Source organism: Manacus candei, unplaced genomic scaffold (assembly GCF_025592945.1).
Source record: "Manacus candei isolate 608988 ecotype Guabito, Panama unplaced genomic scaffold, ASM2559294v1 h1tg000015l, whole genome shotgun sequence".
In the NCBI taxonomy this organism is placed as follows: domain Eukaryota; kingdom Metazoa; phylum Chordata; class Aves; order Passeriformes; family Pipridae; genus Manacus; species Manacus candei.
The window spans coordinates 24,927,171-24,948,494 of NW_026138063.1; the positions used below are offsets into that span (position 1 = coordinate 24,927,171).

Here is a 21,324-nt window from a genome sequence, read left to right on the forward strand (position 1 = left end):
AGCTTTGGTTGATACCAAATCCATGCTGTTTGATTGGAGAGGTGACAGGCCTGAGCAGAAGGCTGTTATAAATCAGTTTCTTGAGTGTTCCCCAGAAGGAAAAGAATTGAGTAGGTGTGAAGTGTGGGTAATTATCCTATTTCTTTAGTGTGGGGGTGGTTGTAAAGCACTAATGTTAAAATGGAATTATGTGTATTTCGGGGGAACAGAACTATGCTGCTTGAACTAACTGGCTATTTTGATTTATTGTAGGTCTCCAAAAATAACAGTAACTTACCTGGTAATGTTCCTGTGAAAAGCAACGTGGAAGAGGAAGGTGCAACGTGACTGTGTCACTGTGGTTGTTGAGATATTGCCACAGGTGGTTTAGTCAGTCAAGTACTTGAGCTTCTACAATTGCAGCCAAGCACTAGGGATCCCGGGGATAGATTGGTTTTCTTTCCTCAATGTGCTTTATCTCAACTAAGTTCTGGTCACTTGTCCTGGGATTGCTTTCATGTTACAGGGAGACAGGTTTGGGGGTGTTTTTTGCATAGCACTGGAGCTGATAAAAATTCATAATCCTCAACCAGTGGGTTGCTGGAATCTGGGATGCTCTGAAGGGAAATACTGTTCTTCAGAATGGTGCTGATCACTCCTGGGACTCCAGTCTAGCTGTTCTCGTGGGGCTCTGTTGCTGTGAAGCATGACTCTGTGCCATGTTCAGCACTCATGAGAATGTGGTACTGAACTCTTAAGTCTGTATGTGGGGTTTCTTTTGTGGTGGTTTTAAATGTATCCATGGAACTACCAAAATGGTGTGTCAGTAATGGTTTGATTTTTTCCCCCTCTTCCCACGCTCACTGTGCAGTGGCAGTGTAATGCACATTACTGTCCCACTTGCTGACAAGTAGAGTTAGTTACTTGCTGCCAAAGTTAGATGTATTGATAAGAACTTTTCTCATTTTAAGGGCAGCTTTGAACACTTAAAAACAGCCAGAGCCTCTTCCAGAAAAGTGATTGTCAGAAATAGGAAGATTAGAGTTTGAAGTTTTCCTGTAACTAGTAATGGGGAAAACCAAAGTTTGCTGTTTCTAGCATCTTGCTTTAGATTCTAAACTCATTGTAAAAAAAGCTCGGTAACAGAAATAGTTTTGTTGCTGAGCTCCCCTGGAATCACGAATGGTTATTATTTAGCTGGGAATTTTTCTATGTAGGAAATGTCAGTCATAGAAGGTGTTGCTGCATTAGATGGATTAAAGGTCTGACTTGTGTGTGGGAGGCTAAATGCTCTCCTGATTTTATTTTGGTATCCATCAGGCTATTAGCTATCCAGAATATTAATCATCCAGAATAGAATGGGGGCCATGTGACTACTTTAAAATAAACATTAAAAAATTTACAGCAGCAAGAAGTCTTTGGTAGCTGTGGGAAGTTGTGCTGTGTGTCACAGAGGGAATGGCAGACCTAGAGGGAAGGCTGTTGAGCCTTGTGGGTACAGGTAACCCATAACTGTAGTCCTTGCTGCTGGACTAAAAGATATTTCCAACGCAACCTTGACAGAGAAAATTTATCACTGAACAGCTCAGCTGTCAGCTTCGATTACTGCAGCTGGACCTTCATTTTTGGATTATATGAATCTACTTTATAGTGTTTTACAATAACTTTCTCTTTTCTGGGCAAGAAGGGTAAAGTACATGGACAAATTGACGCTTCAGACAGAGGGAGAGGAACACACCTTCCCTCAGTTTTGCTTTCACCAGCCTTATGAATTGTAATCATGTGGACTTCACACTTGAGCTCTAGCGCTCAACTCTGTTTCAGTGCACGAATGCTCATGTGGCTGTAGCTGGGGTAAGGATTTTGTTCATGGTGGGATTTAGATAGCAAGCATATTGTTTCAGGTTGCTGGAGGTTAAAGAAAAAAAGCCCAGGTAATGGGTGGGCAGGCTGCTGCTTATGAGAAAAGGGGAAGAAGCAGGTGTGGAAAGATAGCAGGAACTTCTAAGCAGAATGCTGTTACATGTGATTATGGCAGATATAAAGGCTGATGCTGTATACTCAGTAGTGTTTTGTGGGAGGATTACAGAATTAGACAAGACTAAAGTTGGTAGCTTTTTTATTTCCCATCTCACAACTGTATATGTAAGCAGTCACACAAAGGTACACAGGTCTGGGGGAAATATCACAGGTATTGCATTTGCACAGGCTGTGAAACAGGGAGCTGCTTTGGTAGCGAAGTTGTGCAAAAGAGGAGCTCAGGACGTGCGGAGAGGAGGGTGGAGTTGTGGGGAGGAAGATGACAGGAGTGTTAAGCAAAAAGAACAAGCAGCCTGCGTTTTTCCTAAAACTGCCAGCACTGCCAAAGCCATGGGATTTTAGTAATGTAGCTTGTTAAGGATAATGTGTGAGAGACACGGGGAGAAATGAAGTGTGGTGCGAGGTGTTAATCCCAAGGCAGGGCAAGCTGGGATTGCTGTGTGGCTGGAAAGGAACACCCTTTGGCTTCTGAGCCTGGAGCTGTGGCTGTGAGTGTAAAGGCAAGTGAATCCAGGTTGTTCTGGAGCTTGTGATCCCCCACCCTGTGTGGCACTCGGGGAAGTGCAGGAGCCTTGTGCCCTGTCACACTGCTGGCTGTCACCTTGCACTGGCTTCACTCTGAAACGATCTGAATTGATTTGTCTCTGCTGCTTGGAAGATTGATTCCCTCTCTTGCACTATCAACCTGAAAGAATACAACTGTGCCTTCAGTGGGTTAAAATCAGCTGAAAGCACTTCAAATTTTTTTCAGTGAACTTCTCTCCATTATCAAAGCTCTTATTCTTTAACCCATTAATTACCTGAAGACCTGATCCTACAGCTTTGCTTAGGCTGGGAGCTCTGTGACAGGGAGTTTCTGCTGGTAGGTTGGGACAGGACATTCTAGTTGAGACTTGGTCGAAAACATGAGTAGCAGCAGGTACAGGCTGAGGCTCCAGCAGTTGAATGAGGTGTGAATAGTTCCCTTCTTAAAGCTTTAGGAATTGCTGTACTACCATAGTCACTGTCCAGAAGGGCATTGCAGTGCCATAACCCTCCTTAGCAGGTACATGGTGAAACCTGACAGGAGCATTAAAACAGCTGAAGTAAAGCCAGTAAAATAAGAATTTAGCACTTGCTGGGTGTTGTCCCCCACAGGTGCTGACAGTTCTCCAGCAGTCTGGGTGGTGAGTGGTGCAGTACTTGTTCAGAACACTGATATTTACATATCAGTCTTGGCACTGATCTCTTCAATGCTGCTCTTTCCACTACAGTAAATCTAGAGGAGCACAGCCTGATATTCTGACACATATTGCAAAAGATGAAAGGCCTTTTCCTTTAAAAAAAACTAATTTCAGTCATTCTGGCACCCCAAGAAAAGTAGCATTTTCAGTCTGAAGCTGAGATTCTCATGGAATGCCTGTCACCGGCAAGTGCCTTGGTTCTGTTATCTCATCATCTGTTGGTGAGGGGGAGGTCTGGCTTCCTGGTGTTCTTGGGAAGCTGTTGGGACACCCAGATGCAGGTGGTTGTGCTGGTTCCTGGATGACAGACTGCCATGCTGGCTTTGTGGAGCAGTGTCCTGGATGGTGGGAATCACCTGCAGTGCACACAGTGGCTGGCCACAAACAGGACTCCCCACCACCCAATACCCCACAGCTCTTCAGGTTACAGACAAAACAGAAAAGATACTAAAGGCTGCTTTGGGGGAACTTATCTCTGCATTGGAATTGATCTAGTTGTTATTGTGAGTTAGTACAAAGACAGTTTGTTCTGGTTTTGATGCTCTCAGAACTTGGCACAGTGTATATACACCCACCGTGTCTGAATCAGTTATTCCAAACTAACAGTTCAAAACAGAGAGTTTGTGGCATTTTTTTTGGTCACACCAGAAACTTCATTATCTAGCAGCCACCAGTTCTCTTCACATTACTGGTAGTTTCAGGAAATCATTCTTTTGATTGGTTCACATGCTTTACATAAGTCTGTGTCTTACTTGACCAAGTGAAAACTGGGCAGATTTAGCTCCTTAAGAAACATGGCTGTTTTCACAAGAAGCTTCCTAAATGGATAGCTACAGGAGGGGAACAGATAGAGCCAACACCTCTGAAAACCCAAACCACCCCGGAATCAAATCTTCCTGTCCACTTTATGTAACTCAGTGCATAACTGTTTTTCTGAGCAGTTAGGATGGTTCTACCCTGAAATCCAGAAGGATTGATGCTGTTCAGCCTCATGTCAGGAGCTTCAGTTTGTTCTGTATGAAAATCTGCATTTCTGGCCCATGTAGGTGGTTCATCTCCAGAGCTCCTCTGACATCTCACAGCTCTGCTTCATGTTTCAAATGGGCACTTCTTGTGGATCTGCCAAGACTGTGCTGTCCATTTAGATCAGAGAGCTTGTCAGAGGCTGTACTTGTGTTGCTCATATGCCAAAACCCCCGTTAGCACGAGTTTAGCTGATGCCCTTGTGAAGCTGCACACTGTGTACACACACACCTCCTGACTTACACACGTGTTCTCCCTGGTACTGTTCACTGCCAGAACAATGGAACTCCATTTGAAATCCAGATGCCAGGGCAAAGAGGAAGGAAATTCAGGGTTGGTTAATGTGTTACCACCATCTCACACACAAGGACGCTTTGCCATTTAATGAGGAACTTGGGCAATGACTTTTTTGAGTGTCTAATCACTTAAAACCAATGAGTTTGCACGTGATCTGCTACACAGTTTGTTCAGGAAACACTGTGGGTTGTGGTGAGAGAATCAGGAAGCAGTGCTGGGTAGAAAACAAAGGGTGGTGTTTCGTGATAAAATCCTCTTCAGAGCAGGCTGTGGGTGGGTGTGTTGAGCACAGTGGGTTTGAGCCTTACCTGTTCAGCAGTGTCACCTCTTCCAGCACGATCAGCTTCTGTACCAATCTCAGTCTTGCATAGGGGATCGGATCCCAGCTCCAAACTTGGCGTGCAAGACTAGAATCCCAGCTGAGGATGCGTTTTAGGAAGAGTACTGAGAGTCAAGCGGAGAATGTATTTCTCTCTACCAAAAATAATTAACTGGTCAGCGGTGTTGTCTGACTAGAGGAGTCTGGTTTGGCAGTAAAAAAAACGTTTCTGTAAAAAGTGTTGCTATGAATCATTTGTGCGCAGTGGTCAGATGTGAAATCAGTTCTGGAAGAGCTGGTAAGGGATGTGAGAATTTAAACCACTTGGTGCATATCTACTGTTCAGAATATTGCTACCCAGATAATGAATAGTAGCCAGTTCTTGTGTGTGTTTTCAGCAAGGGAGGGCAGGGGCATTGTTGCACTTCACAGCTGCTGCACTCCAGGGTCCTGTGCCACTGTCACCCCATTTCCCTCAGGAGAAGAGGTGAGGAGTTCTAGTGGAGTGACTTCAATGCAGATGTAAAGCTGAGTGTATTAAGCAACATAGTGGCTAAAAAACAGATGTTGCAGCAAGGGGCACTTTGAATAGATGTCAGCACTTCTTTCATGGTGGGGACAGCAATGTTTTGTTCAGGGAGGCAAGGAGGTTCTTGGGGGAATCCCCACCCTTGAGCACACTCAGCTGGACAAGATCATGAGAAACCTGTTGCATCTTCACAGCTGATCATGCTTAGAGGGTGTGTGCATGTGTTGTGGGGGGAACTGTCCTCTCCCCAGCTTACTGCAAAGCTGATGATAAGCTCAGAAAATTGATCATTTCAGTGCCAACAGATTTGCTTCCTGGCCAATCAAAACAAACACGCCATGGATAAGGAAAGGAGGGTGCAGACACTTAGGGTAAACACAAACGTGACAGTTGCCTTCTGTTCCTGAGGGTTTCTGGCTGTAGCTGATGTACCTGTGTGTGTGTGTGTCTGCATGTCTGTGTGTCAGGGTCTCTCTTGGTTGCCATCTCTCTCCCTCCACCTTGCCCATGTCTGTCTCGGTGTGTGCCTGTTGGGGTCTGTGTGTCTCTTGGTGGGTGTCTCAGTGTGTCTGTATTGCAAAGGTCAGTATGCCAACAGTGATGTAGCTGCCTGATCTCAGTGGCTCTTGAAGTGTTTCTTTTTCTGTCTGGGTTTGTTTTTTTCCCTGCCCCTCCCCCAGTACTGACCCATGTCCCCTCCAGTGCAGAGTGTCCCCAGTGCCCGCTCTGGTCTGGTCCCTGTGCAGGGTGGCTGCTCTGAGGGTGAAGTGGTGTGGTCACTGCTGGAGCTGCAAAAGCAGAATCTCTGCAGTGCCTTTGCAGAGAAACAAGTTCACACAGACATGCTGGAGACAAACACAGGCTGAGAGTCACTTTTACAAGTTTCTTTATGAAATTAAATGTTGCCCCTGGTCTGGGGGGAAGATATAGTGCAAGAAGGACTTTGTACATGCTACTGAATTCAGATATCCCTGGGTGACCAGACTTTGGTCAGCTACAGCATCAACAAACACTGGATTTCTGAGCTCTGCAGACAGTTAGTGCTCACTCACACAGCGTCCAGTTGGAATGAGTAGGAGTCTTCCTTCCACTGTCACGGGATGTCTCCTAAACTAGGGAATTCAGTCAGTATGGCTTCTAACTCTTGCTATGGTAAGGCAAATCTTTCCTTTTGCTAACCAAGGTTCAAATTAATTCTTTTTGGCCACAGTTTGAAACTTGGGTACTTAAATGAGGCTCCTTATGCCAAATTTAGGCCTTTTTAAAGTGGTTTTCCATTTTTTAAAAGTGTCAGTAACACGCCTTGAATTTGAGAAGGTCTGTGGGAGTTTGCATAACAATTGTGTTTCAGAGTTGAACAGCAGACTCTGACTTCTGGGAGCCGGGTTTGCAAATATTGACCTTTTTTTAAAAAAAAAAAGAAAAATTAAACAGACAAAACAGGCATCAAGTTAACAACATCTGACAAGAACAATTACAGACTTACAAAATACACAGTTCTGATTTTTACCATAAATAAACACATTACAAACAATGAGCATTTTCATTGGCCAGGAAATATGGCAGAATGATGGAGAGACGAGAATCTAAGGAATTGAGTATGGTATTAATTAGGCACATTTTTCTCTAACTTATGTAACTCAAACCCACTAGAGAGATTCTTGAACTTGACTCATGCTGCAGGTTGGCACAGTTTAATGTACGATACCGTTCACCAGTGGTGTTGGACTAGAGGAAAGAAGAGGTCACAGTGCTGTACTCACTGTGTCTGTCTGAGGGCCTGCAGAGGCTGAGTTAGTTGGGCCTGTGTAGGAGGATCATGTCTCTGAGAAACGTGGGGCAGGGGGCAGAGCAGAAGGGTTTGTCCCTCCACGGCCAGTGTGTCACGTCAGTGACTGAACTGTCGTTCTGAGCACGGCAGTGGGTCTGGCAGTGGGTCTGTCAGCTGCCACCCCCTCTGACAGCTGCCAGACAGCAGTGGTGGGCACAGTGGGAAGGAGTGAGTCCATCTACAGCTGACAAGCAAAATCTCTTCAGCTGAAGCGTGTCAGGCTCCCTCCTGTGAGCTCCTCCTGGAGCTCTGCCTCGTGGGCGCTGTGCAAGGCTGGCTCCACGGCACAAATGCACACGCAGTGTCTCGCCTCGGAACCAGGGTGGTCAGTCGGGCTGCAAAATAAATAGGGAAGGCAGGAGCACATGTGCCATCCTCGTAAACAAAGGAGTGGAAGAACCTGGACTCCACCTCCCAGGACTGACGGGTAAAGTGCTTTCTCAGAAGAGGTTCAGGCACAAACGTGGGGCTGCCCCTATTTCCGGAAGGGCGTCAGCCTGCTGATGTTCTGCCAGAAGTTCGAGGGCTTGCGCTTGGGCTCTGCCAGCATGAAGACCTGCTGCTGAGGGAGCGTGGTGGGCAGGGTGGGATGCTTCTGCCGCATCAGGAAGTCATAGTAGGGCCTGGTGACAGCTGGGATGAGGAGGAGAGGGGAAGCATGTTAGTTGAGCACAGCTCCCTTCCCTCCTCCCCCTTCAGTCCCCGTTAAAGCTGCAGGGCCATGAATTGGGTTTGTCTTAGTGTTACTCCTCCCTTAGTTTACCCTTACTTTCAGCACTGCTTGTTAAGATTAGAGCTGATGCTGTGGAAGTTCCAGAAATGTGCCACATAACTGCCAGGTGTTGTGCCAACACAACAACAGGGCTGAAGAGCTGCAGCTCATCACCAACTTAACTGGTGCCTTTGCCTGTGCTGGGAGAAGCAACTGCTGCGCAAATGCTGCCGTTGCCTGTTCCAAGATCCTGGGATGGATTTCTAAGTAGGAATGGTCAGTGCCTGCCCAGTGGACAGGGCTAGCTTGTGGCCACCTCTAATGCTTTGTCCCAAGGGCTTTGCTCTGTTAGGGAGGTTTGACCTCCTTCCAAACTTCCCTCTGTTTGCAGCCAAATCTTACTTCTGACCTGTTTTGACATTTAGCTAAGCTTTCTTACTGGAGACGTGGCTGGGATTTAAGTGCTGGCTGGTACCACCAAGAGGAAGTGGCTTCCTCTGTGGGTCCAGGGGAAAGCAAGGGACACCTCTTCCTCTGAACAGAGAGAAGGGGAAGGTGGCATCACAGGGCTCTTTTCAGCCAACAGTGCTCTGGGCACAGGAACCTTCCAGTTTGTTGCTTGAGTTCACACTCCCCTGGCTGCTGCTAAATTATCCTTGTGTCTGACAGGTTGAATGATCAGCTCTGTTCGAGTATGATACCGACCCCTGGCACTCTGCCCAAACTGCAGTTTCAGAGCATCTTCCCCAGGCAGGAACAGTCCCTGCTGCAGTCACCTTTATGACTCTGTGTGTCGTGAGGACTGCTACAAAGCTTGCCTTTGGCCACACTGCTGGGAGAGCCTGTGACCCCAGGCCAGGCTGTGCACTGATCAGGGCTGATGGTTTCTGGCACAGTGCTCAATGATTATGTGCAAAGCAGCTCTCCTGGAGTTAGGAACAGTTTCCTGACTCCAGCCATCTGAAGCTACCAGGAACTGTAGTGCAGATTGTCACATCAGAGCTCACCATCTGGCCTTCTCCAGAGCTTGTTATTGCCACTTCATTGGAACTCTTCCCATGTAGTAAATACCGAGCTACCCCCTACTGTCACAGCGTTCCTGTGCTCAGATGTGACTCACCCTTGGGTTTCCCAGCGTGGTGCTGCTTGCTGGCATTCAGCATGGCCTGCTTCTTCTGCACCTCGGTGATTGAAAAACCTGGAAGATAAAACAGTTTGTCAGCAGCAGGTCATCGTTTGGCGTCTCAGAGGAAATACCGGGGGGAGGCAAATGCCTGAGGTGAGAGGGCACAGTTATTGCCAAGGCTGGCAGGGGCACAGCCCTCTCCCCCCAGCCTGCACTGCACAGCTTTCCCCACCTCTCATGCCAGGTTTGCTGCCTGCCCTTTGCCCCACACTTTGCTGGGTGAAGAAGCCAGCCCAAACCAGTTTGGCTGAAATCTTTCTAGATCACTCTGGGCTGAATTAAGCAGGATTTAGACAAAACAGTGCAAACCCTCTTGCACAGTGAGAGCCCTTGACTGAACCTGTTCTGTACAGATACCTCCAAGCTGGGCACTCACACTCTACTGCAGAATACTGGAAGCTGTATGTAACGTATTGCCTATTTTCTCAGCCCTGCCTGAACTCATTAAAGACACATCAGCCTCCCTGGGGACACGCTGCAGTGTCGGCTCATGGTGGTTTTTTAACTGCACAGATTCATTCAGAATGTGCAATTCAGCAGCTCAGGGCTGGACTGGAGCATGGACTGGCTTCCCCACCCTTTCCCTCCCAGGCATTGGCTAGTGGGTAAAAAAAGAGGAAAACCAAAACCAAACAAAAAACCCCCACTGTCTCCCAGCATTGCTCTTTCCATACCTGTCTCCTGGTCGAGCTGCACCTGCCTCCTTTCGTTCTCAAACGCCTTCAGCCAGCGCTGTTTCTGCTCAGGCTTTTTTGCACAGAATAAGTGGACTTCCTCAGTGTCTCGGCAGTGCAGCTTAAATGCATTTTTCACACTGATATTGAAGTCCTTGTCCTTCCCATCTTCTACATCCAGTATTTCCATGTCATCCATGTTGATCCGACTCTTATAATACAAAATGTCCCGGCGCAGAAGGTCCTGTAAGAGAGACCACAACAGATGTGCTGTTTCCTGTCCTAAACATTCATTTTCTCTGATGTGATGTATTTAATCTTCCCAGTAGTCATTACAGTTCTGTAAAAAACCCCGAATACTGGATTTGAATCTGTGGAATTGCTGAGCTGCTGTGGGCACTGTTGGCAGTGAGGGGCCCTGGGGTCAGGAGAAGTGGCATCTGCTGTTGGGGGGGTATCAGCTGCCCTGAAGATCTGAATGAGAAGCAAGCTTGGGTATTACATATTATCCCAAATCCCTCATTTCTGTCCTCTGACAGAAAACACTATTTGCATCCTCCAGTCCCAGTTGGAAAGAAAAAGAAAAGAAAAAATCCTAATTAGTTCTTGTTTCTTGAGTTGACAATGAAAAGTAACTTTGAGAACAGCAATTTTCACGCCCAAGTTACTCAGAGCTACCTGCAAGATGTGGAATGTGCAAAAAATAATTGGCACATTCAGTTTTGAAATTACAGAGGAGGATACCTTTCATTGGCTCCAAGAAGGAAGATTTCATTACTTAGGTTATGATAAAAAACATGGGCTGTACTTACAGACTTACATGTGACTTAATATGGTCTTACTGACTGCCAAGGCCCACAGCTCTTCATCGAAGCTGCAGGTGCCCTCTGACTCTGACACTTATCTCAGGTGACAGCACAGTTGAAAAATAAGGTATTTCAAAGAAAATATGTGCGAATGCTTATACTTGAGTTGTATGAAATATCCCCTCTACCAACCCTAGAAGCAGTGCAGTGCTTTCCTCTTTCAGTATGAGAATTAGGCTGGTAGCTGTTTGCTGTGCTCAGGGGCACAGAACACCCCAGGACATCAGAGAAAAGACTGCAGTGAATGCACAGAGAGGTCTCAGTGCCAGGAGCACACGATGTCAGTAAGTATTAAGGACACAGAGGAGTGGAGAGGGAGCTCACTTAAATTCCTCAGCACTGTGGTAGCCAGCACTGGTGCCTGGCTGGGGGGTTACCTTTTTGCAGCAGACAAGCTGGTGATCGAAGAGGAAGAACATCCTCTGCTGGCTCTTGGCTTGAGGGTGGGAGATTTTGGCTAATTCCCCGGAATAGATGAGTTCTGAGCTTCTGACCAGGACATCTTCACCCTGGGAACAGCACAGAGAACAGGTTGGTCTCAGCCATCTGAAAATGGGGAGCAAGAAATAAGCCTGTAGTCTCACAGGAGAACCTCAGCTTGTGTGAGGGGCCTGAATTCCTGCTGATAAAAGTCTTCTGGGAATGAGAGGCAGCCTCTGTGCTGAAGGACAGTTCTCGTCATGTCATGGAGACACTGTGCCCTTGGCACCCAGGGAATGAGAACTGAATCTGAGAAGAACAATAGCGTGTTAAATGAAAAAAATCTCCTTTTCCAGGGAGTCTGCTTAGGGAAGCTGCCTCATCCCACACAGAAAGGAAGCACATAAGCAGAGAGCTGAGAATTTAGCCTGGCATCCTTGGGCAGGGAGGCAGTGTGGTTTTATTGAGTCTAGGATTTAGAAAATTAGTATTTTGTTTCTTTTGTTTAGCAATTTTTAAAATGAGTCTACAGGAACCTTGGCTTCCTCTGTCACTATATCAGAGCTTACGTTTCTGCAACAATAACCTGGTTTATTAAGCATTAAGTGACAATTCTCATCTTGAGAGTTTGAAACCACTCAAGATAAAATGGGGGGCAAGAGAAAAATAATAGAATTTCACTAACCTACATGCTAATTTCATTCTGCAAGGAAAAAGCAGAAATCCCAGGGAACATGCTAAGGCAGCTGGTCTAGGTGCTAGACATGTTCAGTTGTACTAAAAGATCACATCTGTTTTAATAAAAAAGCCACGAGGAAGGTTAGAGAACTGAGGTAGGGCTGGATAGTGAGATCTCCCTGTTAGCAGAAGCTGTTGGAAGGGCAGAAGAGGATCAACATGGAACAGCTGATTCCCAGGGAAGGGAAGCCTCTCACCTCCCAGTCCTCTATGGAACTCTGCCACTGAGCAATTTTGTCGATGTTCTCCAGCCGCCGCTTCCTCTCGTTGATGAGCCGGGCGACGTTCTTCATGGCGTTTAAGGCAGCCTCGACATCTTTAAAATCCCTGGGGATGGGCAGAGGTGTCAGACATGGCAAAATGGTACGTGTGTGTTGTACCTGCCCTGCAAAGGAGGGCAGCCTTGCACGGCCTGGAGCTGGGGACTGAAGCAGTTCCACTTGCAGTCTGTCCCAGCTGTGCTGTGCTGGAAGTTGGAGGCACAGCTTGTCAGACCGTGCTGGTTTCGAGGCACAGATTATGGGCTTGTAACAAAAACAGGCCAGGTTTGGGAAAGGGAAGGGGTTAAGTAATCAAGTTTAGCCACAGAGGTGTAAATATGAGTTGCTGGAAGATTCTCCAGGGCTTTCCAAGCCTCATTTTCTTTCTGCAACATAATACAACATATTCATTATGCCGCTGTTTCCACCCAGAGGCTGATCTGTCACGCAGAGGTGAGGCAGTTCAGCATTAACTGGCTTCATTTCAAATAGAAGCCGATGGCTTATCTGGAAGGGTAAGACAGAAGCTGATCTTCCCTCCCCCACACCATCTGCTGCCACCAGCTACTTCTGCTGAGTTCAGAAGGGAAAGGAGCTGAGCTGCACAACTTGGCTCTAAGGCAACTTTCAAAACATCTGTGCACTGCATTAAGGAGTTTTCTGCTCCGAGGTCAGCTTCAGAAAACATGCTTAGAGATTTAACAAGACATGCTTCAAATCATTCTGGGAAATGCCAGGGCTGCAATTAGGAAGGTGAAATTAAGCCAAGCCACAATGGACCAATATCAACACTTTAATACAGATTTTTCATGTTTTATTTCTGTAGCTGATTATTTCAGATGCTTTATTAAGTGACAATTATTTGATCGAAAGGCAGGGCCTTCACCCTGAAACTGAGCAATGGATTTGGAAGCTTTGGAGCTGGTGCTGACAGGGCACTGAGTGTGTGTGGCCTGACTGCTGCAGGCCACGACTTCCCACTGGTGAGATGTAGCTACGTGGACATTTTGGGGTATATTCAACCAATGCTTTTGGAGACAAAGTTTTCACCACCACCACCACCAGAAACATGTAACTCCAGAGTATCTATGTGCTGGTATCACGGACAAGTGAGCCAAATAAAACAGAAAAGTGCCATTACAAGGTGGACCTTGTAACTCCAGATCTGTAATAGACAGGAAAGCCCAGTGCTACTGTAATGGAAAAATACATATTTGACAAAAAAATACTTCTTTTCCTGGTTTCCACAAGGTAACCCCCAAGAACTGTGGTGTTGGCTGCTGTTGGTAACTGCCCTCCATACAGGGCTCCGCACAAATCCATTTCCATGAGCCCAGCCCGGCTCCTTCCCTGCCCCTGGCTGACCCACCTGTGCTGGGGGTTGGTGTACTTGAGCAGCTCAGCCAGCTGCAGGGGGTACTTGCAGATCTTCTGCACGGGGGTCAGCAGGAACCCGTCCAGGGAGATGTCGATCATCTTCTGCAGCAGCCGGCAGGCCTCGAAGAAGTAAACGTACTTGTTGACCTTGGTGAGGCGGGACAGCTCCATGCAGGCGTTGGGGTGGTTGTTGCAGTACTCGGAGTAGATCTGAAACTCTGTTTGCTGCAAGGGAAACGGAGGGATTCACTGGCCATGTTCCTCAGGGGGATGGCCTGGCTCAGACTCCCATGTGTGTTCCCTGGGTAGGTCCTACTCCTGCGTCTCCGTTTGGGGATTTGCAGCCTCTCCAGACTCTGAAGCCCAGAGACCTGGAGCTGGGGATGGGCAGGTGTGTTACAGGTTACAGCACATGCAGCTTCTCTGAGAGACCAGGACATTCCCACGTATCCTGGGCTGTGTCCAGCTGAATGCTCTGAATGAGTGGATCAGCTGCTGCCGATCTGGCACTGGCCTGGAAATACCATCCTGTAAACTCAAGTCCAGCTCAAAATTTTGGAATCTTCCTACATTTTTGCCAAGGTCTGGCAGGGAGTGTAGTGTTCAGAAGACGGAACACTCTGAAAACACTCTTTCCACAGCCACAAGAGTTACAGGATGTTTAGTTGCGAGCAGGGGGAGTGGTTGAACAGGGTGGAGGGAGGGGGTGTGGCATTTAGTTTGGTTGGGCGGGTCTTTTTAAAGAAAGCTTTGGTTCTGTCGGATCAATTTCTAAATTCTCTGGCCTAATCCATGCTCAGCTACCCCTTTCCCATAAAGTAAAATTCACTTACATATTCCAAGAAACATGAGCCAACCTCACTCAAATGTGGGTGGTCTTTGTTAAATTTCTTCTCTAGTGCTTTAACGAATTTCTTCTGGCACCTGTAGATGTCCTCAATATTCCCAAAGATTGTCTTCAGCTGTTCCTCTGTAAACATGTCAGCTCTCTTGCGGCACTGCTTAATGTAGCCCTGGGAGGAAACCAAACTGTAAACCTTCCTGGGCATGTGCTCTCTGGCCAACAGAAAACCCCGGGGACTGCAGTCAGGTGCACAGCAGGTTCCTGCACCTCCTTCCTGCATAGGCTGTTATTTCCTCTAATGTCACCCCAAACATGGTAGAAATAGAAGCCAAGCCACAGACACATCACTGCCCTGAAGGATCCTGTCACCCACACTTGAAGGAGTCACAGAGCTGCTTTCCCTCCTGTTAAAAAGACCTTTATGTGGCTTCAGGCTATGGGATGTTCTGAGCCCAGCACTGACCCACTGATAGATTCAGGCCAATTAAATCCAGCTGTGGATCTGGTTTGGATGTTTGTGTGGGCTGACTCAGGGAGGAGGAGTGCACGTAGGACATGAGGACACTGCAGAGGCTTGTTTGTATGTGGGTGCTGCTTTGCCCCAGCTACTCTCCTGGGAGCCACTGCACTTTTGTACCATTTCAGTAAAGAACTGTGTTCCTGCAGAACTCTCCCCAGTTACCTTGCCTAGGACCAGTGCATCTCTTTTAGGAGAGGTGTCCCAATACTCAGCATATTTGCAAGTGAAGGACCCATTTGGCTGAGCATCCCCCAGTTGTTTTGATCAGAGCACGACTTGCCTGAGGGCTGGAGCTGCTGATTATATTAGCTTAGAACACATATTAGAGAGGACAGCAATGCTTAGACATTTACTTTTCTCTGGCTTGGGAAATTCAATTAATGCCATTTAATCAGAGCACAAGTGAGTGCTCCAAATGCCTCTGCATTTGGGATATTGCTGTAATGAATTGTCTTCTGTTTTCTGAGCGTGTAATGCCAGCCAGCAGAGCAGGCTCTGAGGGAAATACAGTCTCATTTTCAGGAAAATTACCTGCTCAGGGTCCCTTTCTGGGCAAGAGTGGGACATACTCCCTTATCCTTCAGAAAAGTTCTTACATTCACTTCCCCTTTTATTCTGTTACCTCACAAATGTCCTTCAGGTGCTTGATGTAGTCTCTCTCTGTGCTTATGATCTCGTTGATGACGTTGGTCCTCATTTGGTCTTTGGTGGTCTGGCCCATCCCGAAGCGTCGGGATTCGTCCTCCCTGCCCCCCTCCACCTTCAGGGGATAATCTTCCATGGGCTCATCCTGGTTCACCCGCAGCTGTGACAGACACACAAGATGGTCACAGTTTGTACTGCCAAACACAACTCTTCTAAGGAAGTTTGGGACAGTCAGACTGTTTGAATGGCAGACTAAGACTGAGTCTGGATTGGGTGTGAAGAGGGCTGCTACCTGTATATTGCTCCTGGATGTATTTTCCCCTTGGGGAAGCTATGGTGGCCAGATAGTCAGTTTGGGGAGGGTACTTTCAATCCACATGGCAGCTGCTCCCACTGTGTGATATGGGTGGTTTTAAGCAGGCATTTCTTGTGGACAGAAGTCTTCCAGGAAGACTATGTATAAAATCAGGACAAAAAGGGTTTATCAAGTGAAATTTCTCAGGTATATGAGAGGGCACTTAGGGACGGGGAAACCAGTAAATGCTTGGGTTTTTATCTAGCTTTACTGTTGTCATACTACCAATAACAGATGGACTCTTGGTTTTTGCTTCCCCGAGATTATTTAAAGAGAGTTCGTTGTTAATCTAAAAGCGGGTACAGCTCCCAGCGGGCACATAACGCGGGAAGAACGGTCCTACATTCCAGGGCTTTGTGGGCTCGCGGTCCCTTCCCGGTGCCCATGAGATGGCAGCACAGCACGAGCAGAGGAAACAGCCTTGCAGCCACACCTCCCACAGAGTCTGTTCGGTCAACAACTGCAAAGGACCCGAGCTAAAGCAGGCAAGTGTTGCTGCATTTCCCTCAGGAGCTTTCTTTTCTGTGGCACTACTGTAGCTCTCCAAGTGCCCACGAGAATACTTTGACCGTGACTCAAATGATCAATCTCAGCACAGAGAAAAGTGAGATGTGAAGTAGAAACACACATAACTATAGGAATGTTTAGTACAATGACACAGAACTGCTTTAAACCTTTAATGTAGCTTCTTCCAGGCACGATTACTTACCCCTTGATACAAATACATCTACATACAACAAGAGTGCATACTCCCTCCCTTGTCAACATAGGCCCAAATTACATGTACTCACTATTTGCAGCTGCTGAAGCCCTCAAGATGAGCAATCCTGGTTTGCCTTCACTGTGAGCAGAGCAACATTGGCAAGTCTTAAACTCAGACCTTGGCCTGAAACTTGTGTGGAGTAACTGAGAGACCTGCAGACTGACCCAAGCCCTCAGATAAGCCATCCCTCCCCGCAGGAGCTTCAGACCTCGTGGTAATTAGCAGGAAATCTCTGCTTGGATGCTTGAATAAGTATTGTAATTACTCTGCTAAAAGAATTTGTTACTCTGCATCCCTAATGGCTGGTACTAGTCCGCTTTCCCTTAGGATATCATCGCAGGTTTTGCCAGCCAGGACAATTCAGCTTGTCAATAACATGAAACAAAATAAGGCCCGTGTTTTGACTGAAAAAAAGGGGGGAAAAAAAGTGCTGTCCCCACTAGTGCTGAGAGTTTAGTCCTGGCAATTGCAAAAAAACTTCACCGTTTGTAGTAATTATCCAGCTGACAGCCTCTCCTGCAACCCATAATAAAGTATTTCAAAACTTTCATAGCACTATCTGCCCCACGTGTCCAAGGACACCAGATCACCTCCTGTCACCTCTTTTCATGCTTCACCTGGTTTTGGGTCATTTGTGATCTCAAGTGACCTGGATAAAGAGCTAAAGGGCTGAGAATCTCTGCCCTTAGGCACCTAATTGCCTTTGCACTACTGAGGAGCTGCCCTGAGGTGGTGAAAGCAGTGAGGCACCCACACACACAGTCACAGCCTGGAGAAAGGAAAAAAGGCTTTCTCCTCACAGCAGGAAAGGGGGGCACAGCAGTTACCACACTCCTGGTTTCCCCCCCATTTGCCCTGGGAGTTCAGATATGTTTCAGAAGCTCTGCTGGAAATGAACTCAGCCTCTGCAGAGTGCAGCTGGGACTGTCTGGGCTCCTCTGCACAGCTATTTCTGTGTGGGCTTTATAGCTGGCACCAAGGGAGAGCCTTGGCCCAAAAGCTCTGAATGTCTCATATTGCCCTATATCAGTTGTCCTACATGACCTCCGAGACATTTTATGTGTTTCAGTGCCTGGAATACAGTGCTGTGTGATAGCCCAGCAGCCTGACAGGCTAAGGGAAGGTGCACGTGTGAGTCAGGTGGTCACATATGTGGCATTGCACTGGCCCCAGCACCAGATGGAGAAAGCTGAATTTGGTGCCATGCTCATCCATATTGTCTAAGTGGACACTGGAGACCTCTGCCAGCTGCATCTGGGATTCCTTTAGGAGAGTGTTGCTCATTCCTGGCAGGGGATGCCACATGCTTGGGCCAAAACTAAGCAATACACATACTAATACACATACTAAGCAATACACATACCCGTAAGCAGGAGCCCAGGCTGCCACCACCCTCCCCAGCTGGCACAGCTCAGCTTAGCTCTGGTCTGGAGCTCAACCACCCTTGCCATGATTTACTTATGCTGAGTGAGCTCACACTGGAGGCAGCTCAGCCAGGAGGGCACAATGTACCACAGCCACGTGTAAAGGAACAGAATCACAGAATCAGAGAATCAACCAGGTTGGAAAAGACCTCTGAGATCATCGAGTCCAACCCTTGATCCAACCCTACTGTGGTTCCTAGCCCATGGCACTGATGCCACATCCAGTCTCATCTTAAAAACCTCCAGGGATGGTGAATCCACCACCTCCTTGGGCCGCCCATTCCAGTGCCTCATTACTCTCTCTGTAAAAAATTTCTTCTTAATATCCAGCCTAAACCTACCCTGGCAGAGCTTAAGACCCAGCCCTCTTGTCTTGCTGCTGGCTGCCTGGGAAAAGAGACCAACCCCCCCTGGCTCCCCCCTCCTGTCAGGGAGTTGCAGAGAGTGAGGAGGTCTCCCCTGAGCCTCCTCTTCTCCAGGCTGAGCCCCCCCAGCTCCCTCAGCCTCTCCTCACAGCACTTGTGCTCCAGTCCCTTCCCCAGCCTCGTTGCTCTCCTCTGGACCTGCTCCAGCCCCTCCATGTCCTTCCTGAGCTGAGGGGACCAGAACTGGACACAGCACTCCAGGGGTGGCCTCACCAGCGCTGAGTACATGGGGTCAATCACTTCCTTGGACCTGTTGGCCACACTGTTCCTGATACAGGCCACAATGCCATTGGCCTTCTTGGCCACCTGGGCACACACTGGCTCATGTTCAGCTTCTTGTCAATCCAAACTCTGAAGTAACAGAATAGTAACAGTAATGTTGAAGCAATTGTCTCTTGCAGTGAAAGTGCTCAAGGAGTCACCACAGAACATTAAACACCGAGAAAAAGAAAAAACACTTGATGCTAATGGAGAGGCACAAAGAAAGATGAAGCTCTTACCCGAACAAAGCTGGCTGGAAACCAGCCTTCGCTGTCCAGGATCCTCCCCCACCACCACTCCTTGTTGGTCGCATCCATCACTTCAATGACATCGCCGGCCTTGAATCCCAGCTCCTGGTCATCCATGGTGACGTGGTCCCACAGGGCTTCTGCGTACACCACGCTGCCATCGCTGATGAGCTGGGGAGAGCAAGTCACACTGTCAGTCCCTCCAGGAAAGCAACACCGTGTGCCCAGTGGCTGCAGCTTTGGCACCACCAGCCACATGCTGGGATCTGTGTACTCCCCACGAGCAGCATGGAAAGGAGTTGGGGCTCGTCTGGCAGGTGCTTTGGCTGACCCTGCTCTCAACAGCATTTGTTCAGAATCACTTGGACACAGGAAAAACATAATCATAAAAAACACAAGTTTGATGCTCTGGAATTCATACTGGTGACTTTGCCTCAGCCAGCACACAAGGCTCAGTGGTATCTCGTTTGTGGGAGATGCTCTGGTGCTGCCAGTACAGCCCTGCTTTTGAAAGCCTTGAAATCAAACCCTGAGCACCAATATTTAGAGACATACTTCAGAGCAGAAAGCATTCTGAGGCCTCAGAGCTACTCTGGGATGGATAGAGACTGAAGTCTTTATTTAAAGTGGTTAAACTTAGCAGTTAAGCTGGTTAGAATGAGTCTCCTGGAGAGTTTAAGCAATTATACTGAGGAACAAACAGTTATTTACTACATGCCCCACAAAGGCCCTACTCTAGGAAAACCAGGACCCCCAACAATTAACAAAAACAAACCAACACCAACCCCCCCAGGGCTAGAAGCTGAAAGGGGGCTCCTGAGCACAGTGTTGCTGTGCCTGATGCTGTTCTTGACCATTCACACCTCAGCTCTGGTGTAGCCAAGTTACAGGAGTGTATTTGTGGGCTGGTCCTGCTGGCCACTACAGCAGGAGTGCCTGCCTGATGCCACCAGTGTATCAGGTCAGTCCCCTTTGGATTTCAACAACTACAGAGCACATGCACAGAATTCTTGGGGCCTGAGACTGTCTGAACACCAAGGATTTCCCCAGGAAGGCAGAGTCCTGCTAAAAAGGACTTGGCCGTTGTGGAGTGGCAGTGAAGCCCTGTTTTTCTCCAGGAAAATGGTGCAATGATGAACTACGGGAAGACAATGTAAAGACAGTCTATGAGGCTCAAGGGAGAAAGAGGAAAGCTGTACAAACCCCACTGTCCCTGGTATACCTCCCAGCACTGAGCAGTGTCACCACAGCACATAAAACACGGACTATCCCCACACCTTGGGCTGCTCAGTCACCCGCAGTTATCTGGGTTACTGGTTGTGCCTCTCCACAAAGGAGACAGAAGCATGTTGTAAAAGAACGTCAGGATAATCGTGCGCTGAGTAAATCAGAAGAGAGTTAACGAGGCATTTGAAAGAAAATTCAAATGCAGTCTGCCTTTGGATAGCAAATGGCCCTTCACTGAACCAGAAACAGCTTAATGCAGTGTTTCCATTCTGACAAAAATAACAGGATGATGGGGAAGGAGAGGGTGAGAGGTTCCCACTTATCTACACAGCCAGTGTGCAGCTAGAGCTAGGTGGGATGCAGTGGAATGATATTATATATATCTCCCTGGAGGCAGGGGATGGAGATCCACGGGGCAGCAAACACACAAAGGGTTACTGATGTGTTAGAAACCACAGAAGTGCCTGAGAATGGTCATGTAAAAATTAGAGCTTCTCCCCACAAAAACATGGCAGGATCAACCCAACTGAAGTGCATCTACACCAATGCACAGGACGGGCAACAAACAGGAGGAGCTGGACAACCCTGTGTAGCAGGAAAACTAGGATACAGCTGCCATCACAGAAACATGATGGGATGACTCACAACTGGAGTGCTGCAGTGGATGGCCTTCAGAAGGGACAGGCATGGAAGGAGAGGTGATGGGGGGGCTCTGTATGTGAGGGAGTGCTTTGACTGTCAAGAGCTTGATGTTGGTGACAATAGGGTTGAGTATTCCCCCCCTCTCATGAGGGGCAGCAGAGGGGCAGGCACTGGTCTCTCCTCAGTGACAGAACCCAAGGGAACGGCCTGGAGTTGTCTCAGGAGAGGCTGAGGTTGGATATTAGGAAAATGTTCTTCCCCCAGAGGGTGGTTGGGCACTGAACAGGCTCCCCAGGGCAGTGGACACAGCACCAAGGCTGACAGAGCTCCAGGAGTGTTTGGACAGTGCTCTCAGGCACAGGGTGTGACTATTGGGGAGGGTCCTGTGCAGGGCCAGGAGTTGGACTCGATCCCTGTGGGTCCCTTCCAACTCAGGATATTCTGTGATTTTATGAATATATTTACCCATGATCTGGATGAAGGGATTGAGTGCACC

General features: G+C 47.8%; 1 protein-coding gene across 4 annotated transcripts in view; it reads right to left on the reverse strand.

The window, feature by feature from the left end:
- Positions 1–2,081: 2,081 nt before the first annotated feature.
- The window catches only part of ARHGEF4 (Rho guanine nucleotide exchange factor 4), a 220,795-nt gene continuing 201,552 nt past the window's right edge, over positions 2,082–21,324 (reverse strand). For all 4 annotated transcript variants that reach the window (XM_051781535.1, XM_051781536.1, XM_051781537.1 and 1 more), the window contains 9 exons: positions 18,951–19,130; positions 15,461–15,643; positions 14,308–14,487; positions 13,467–13,699; positions 12,035–12,164; positions 11,057–11,188; positions 9,814–10,057; positions 9,074–9,151; positions 2,082–7,874 (listed from right to left, as the gene is read on the reverse strand). In XM_051781535.1, the coding sequence (XP_051637495.1) occupies positions 7,717–7,874; positions 9,074–9,151; positions 9,814–10,057; positions 11,057–11,188; positions 12,035–12,164; positions 13,467–13,699; positions 14,308–14,487; positions 15,461–15,643; positions 18,951–19,130 (1,518 nt within the window). In that variant the 3' untranslated portion in view covers positions 2,082–7,716. The remainder of the gene's footprint in view (positions 7,875–9,073; positions 9,152–9,813; positions 10,058–11,056; positions 11,189–12,034; positions 12,165–13,466; positions 13,700–14,307; positions 14,488–15,460; positions 15,644–18,950; positions 19,131–21,324) is intronic.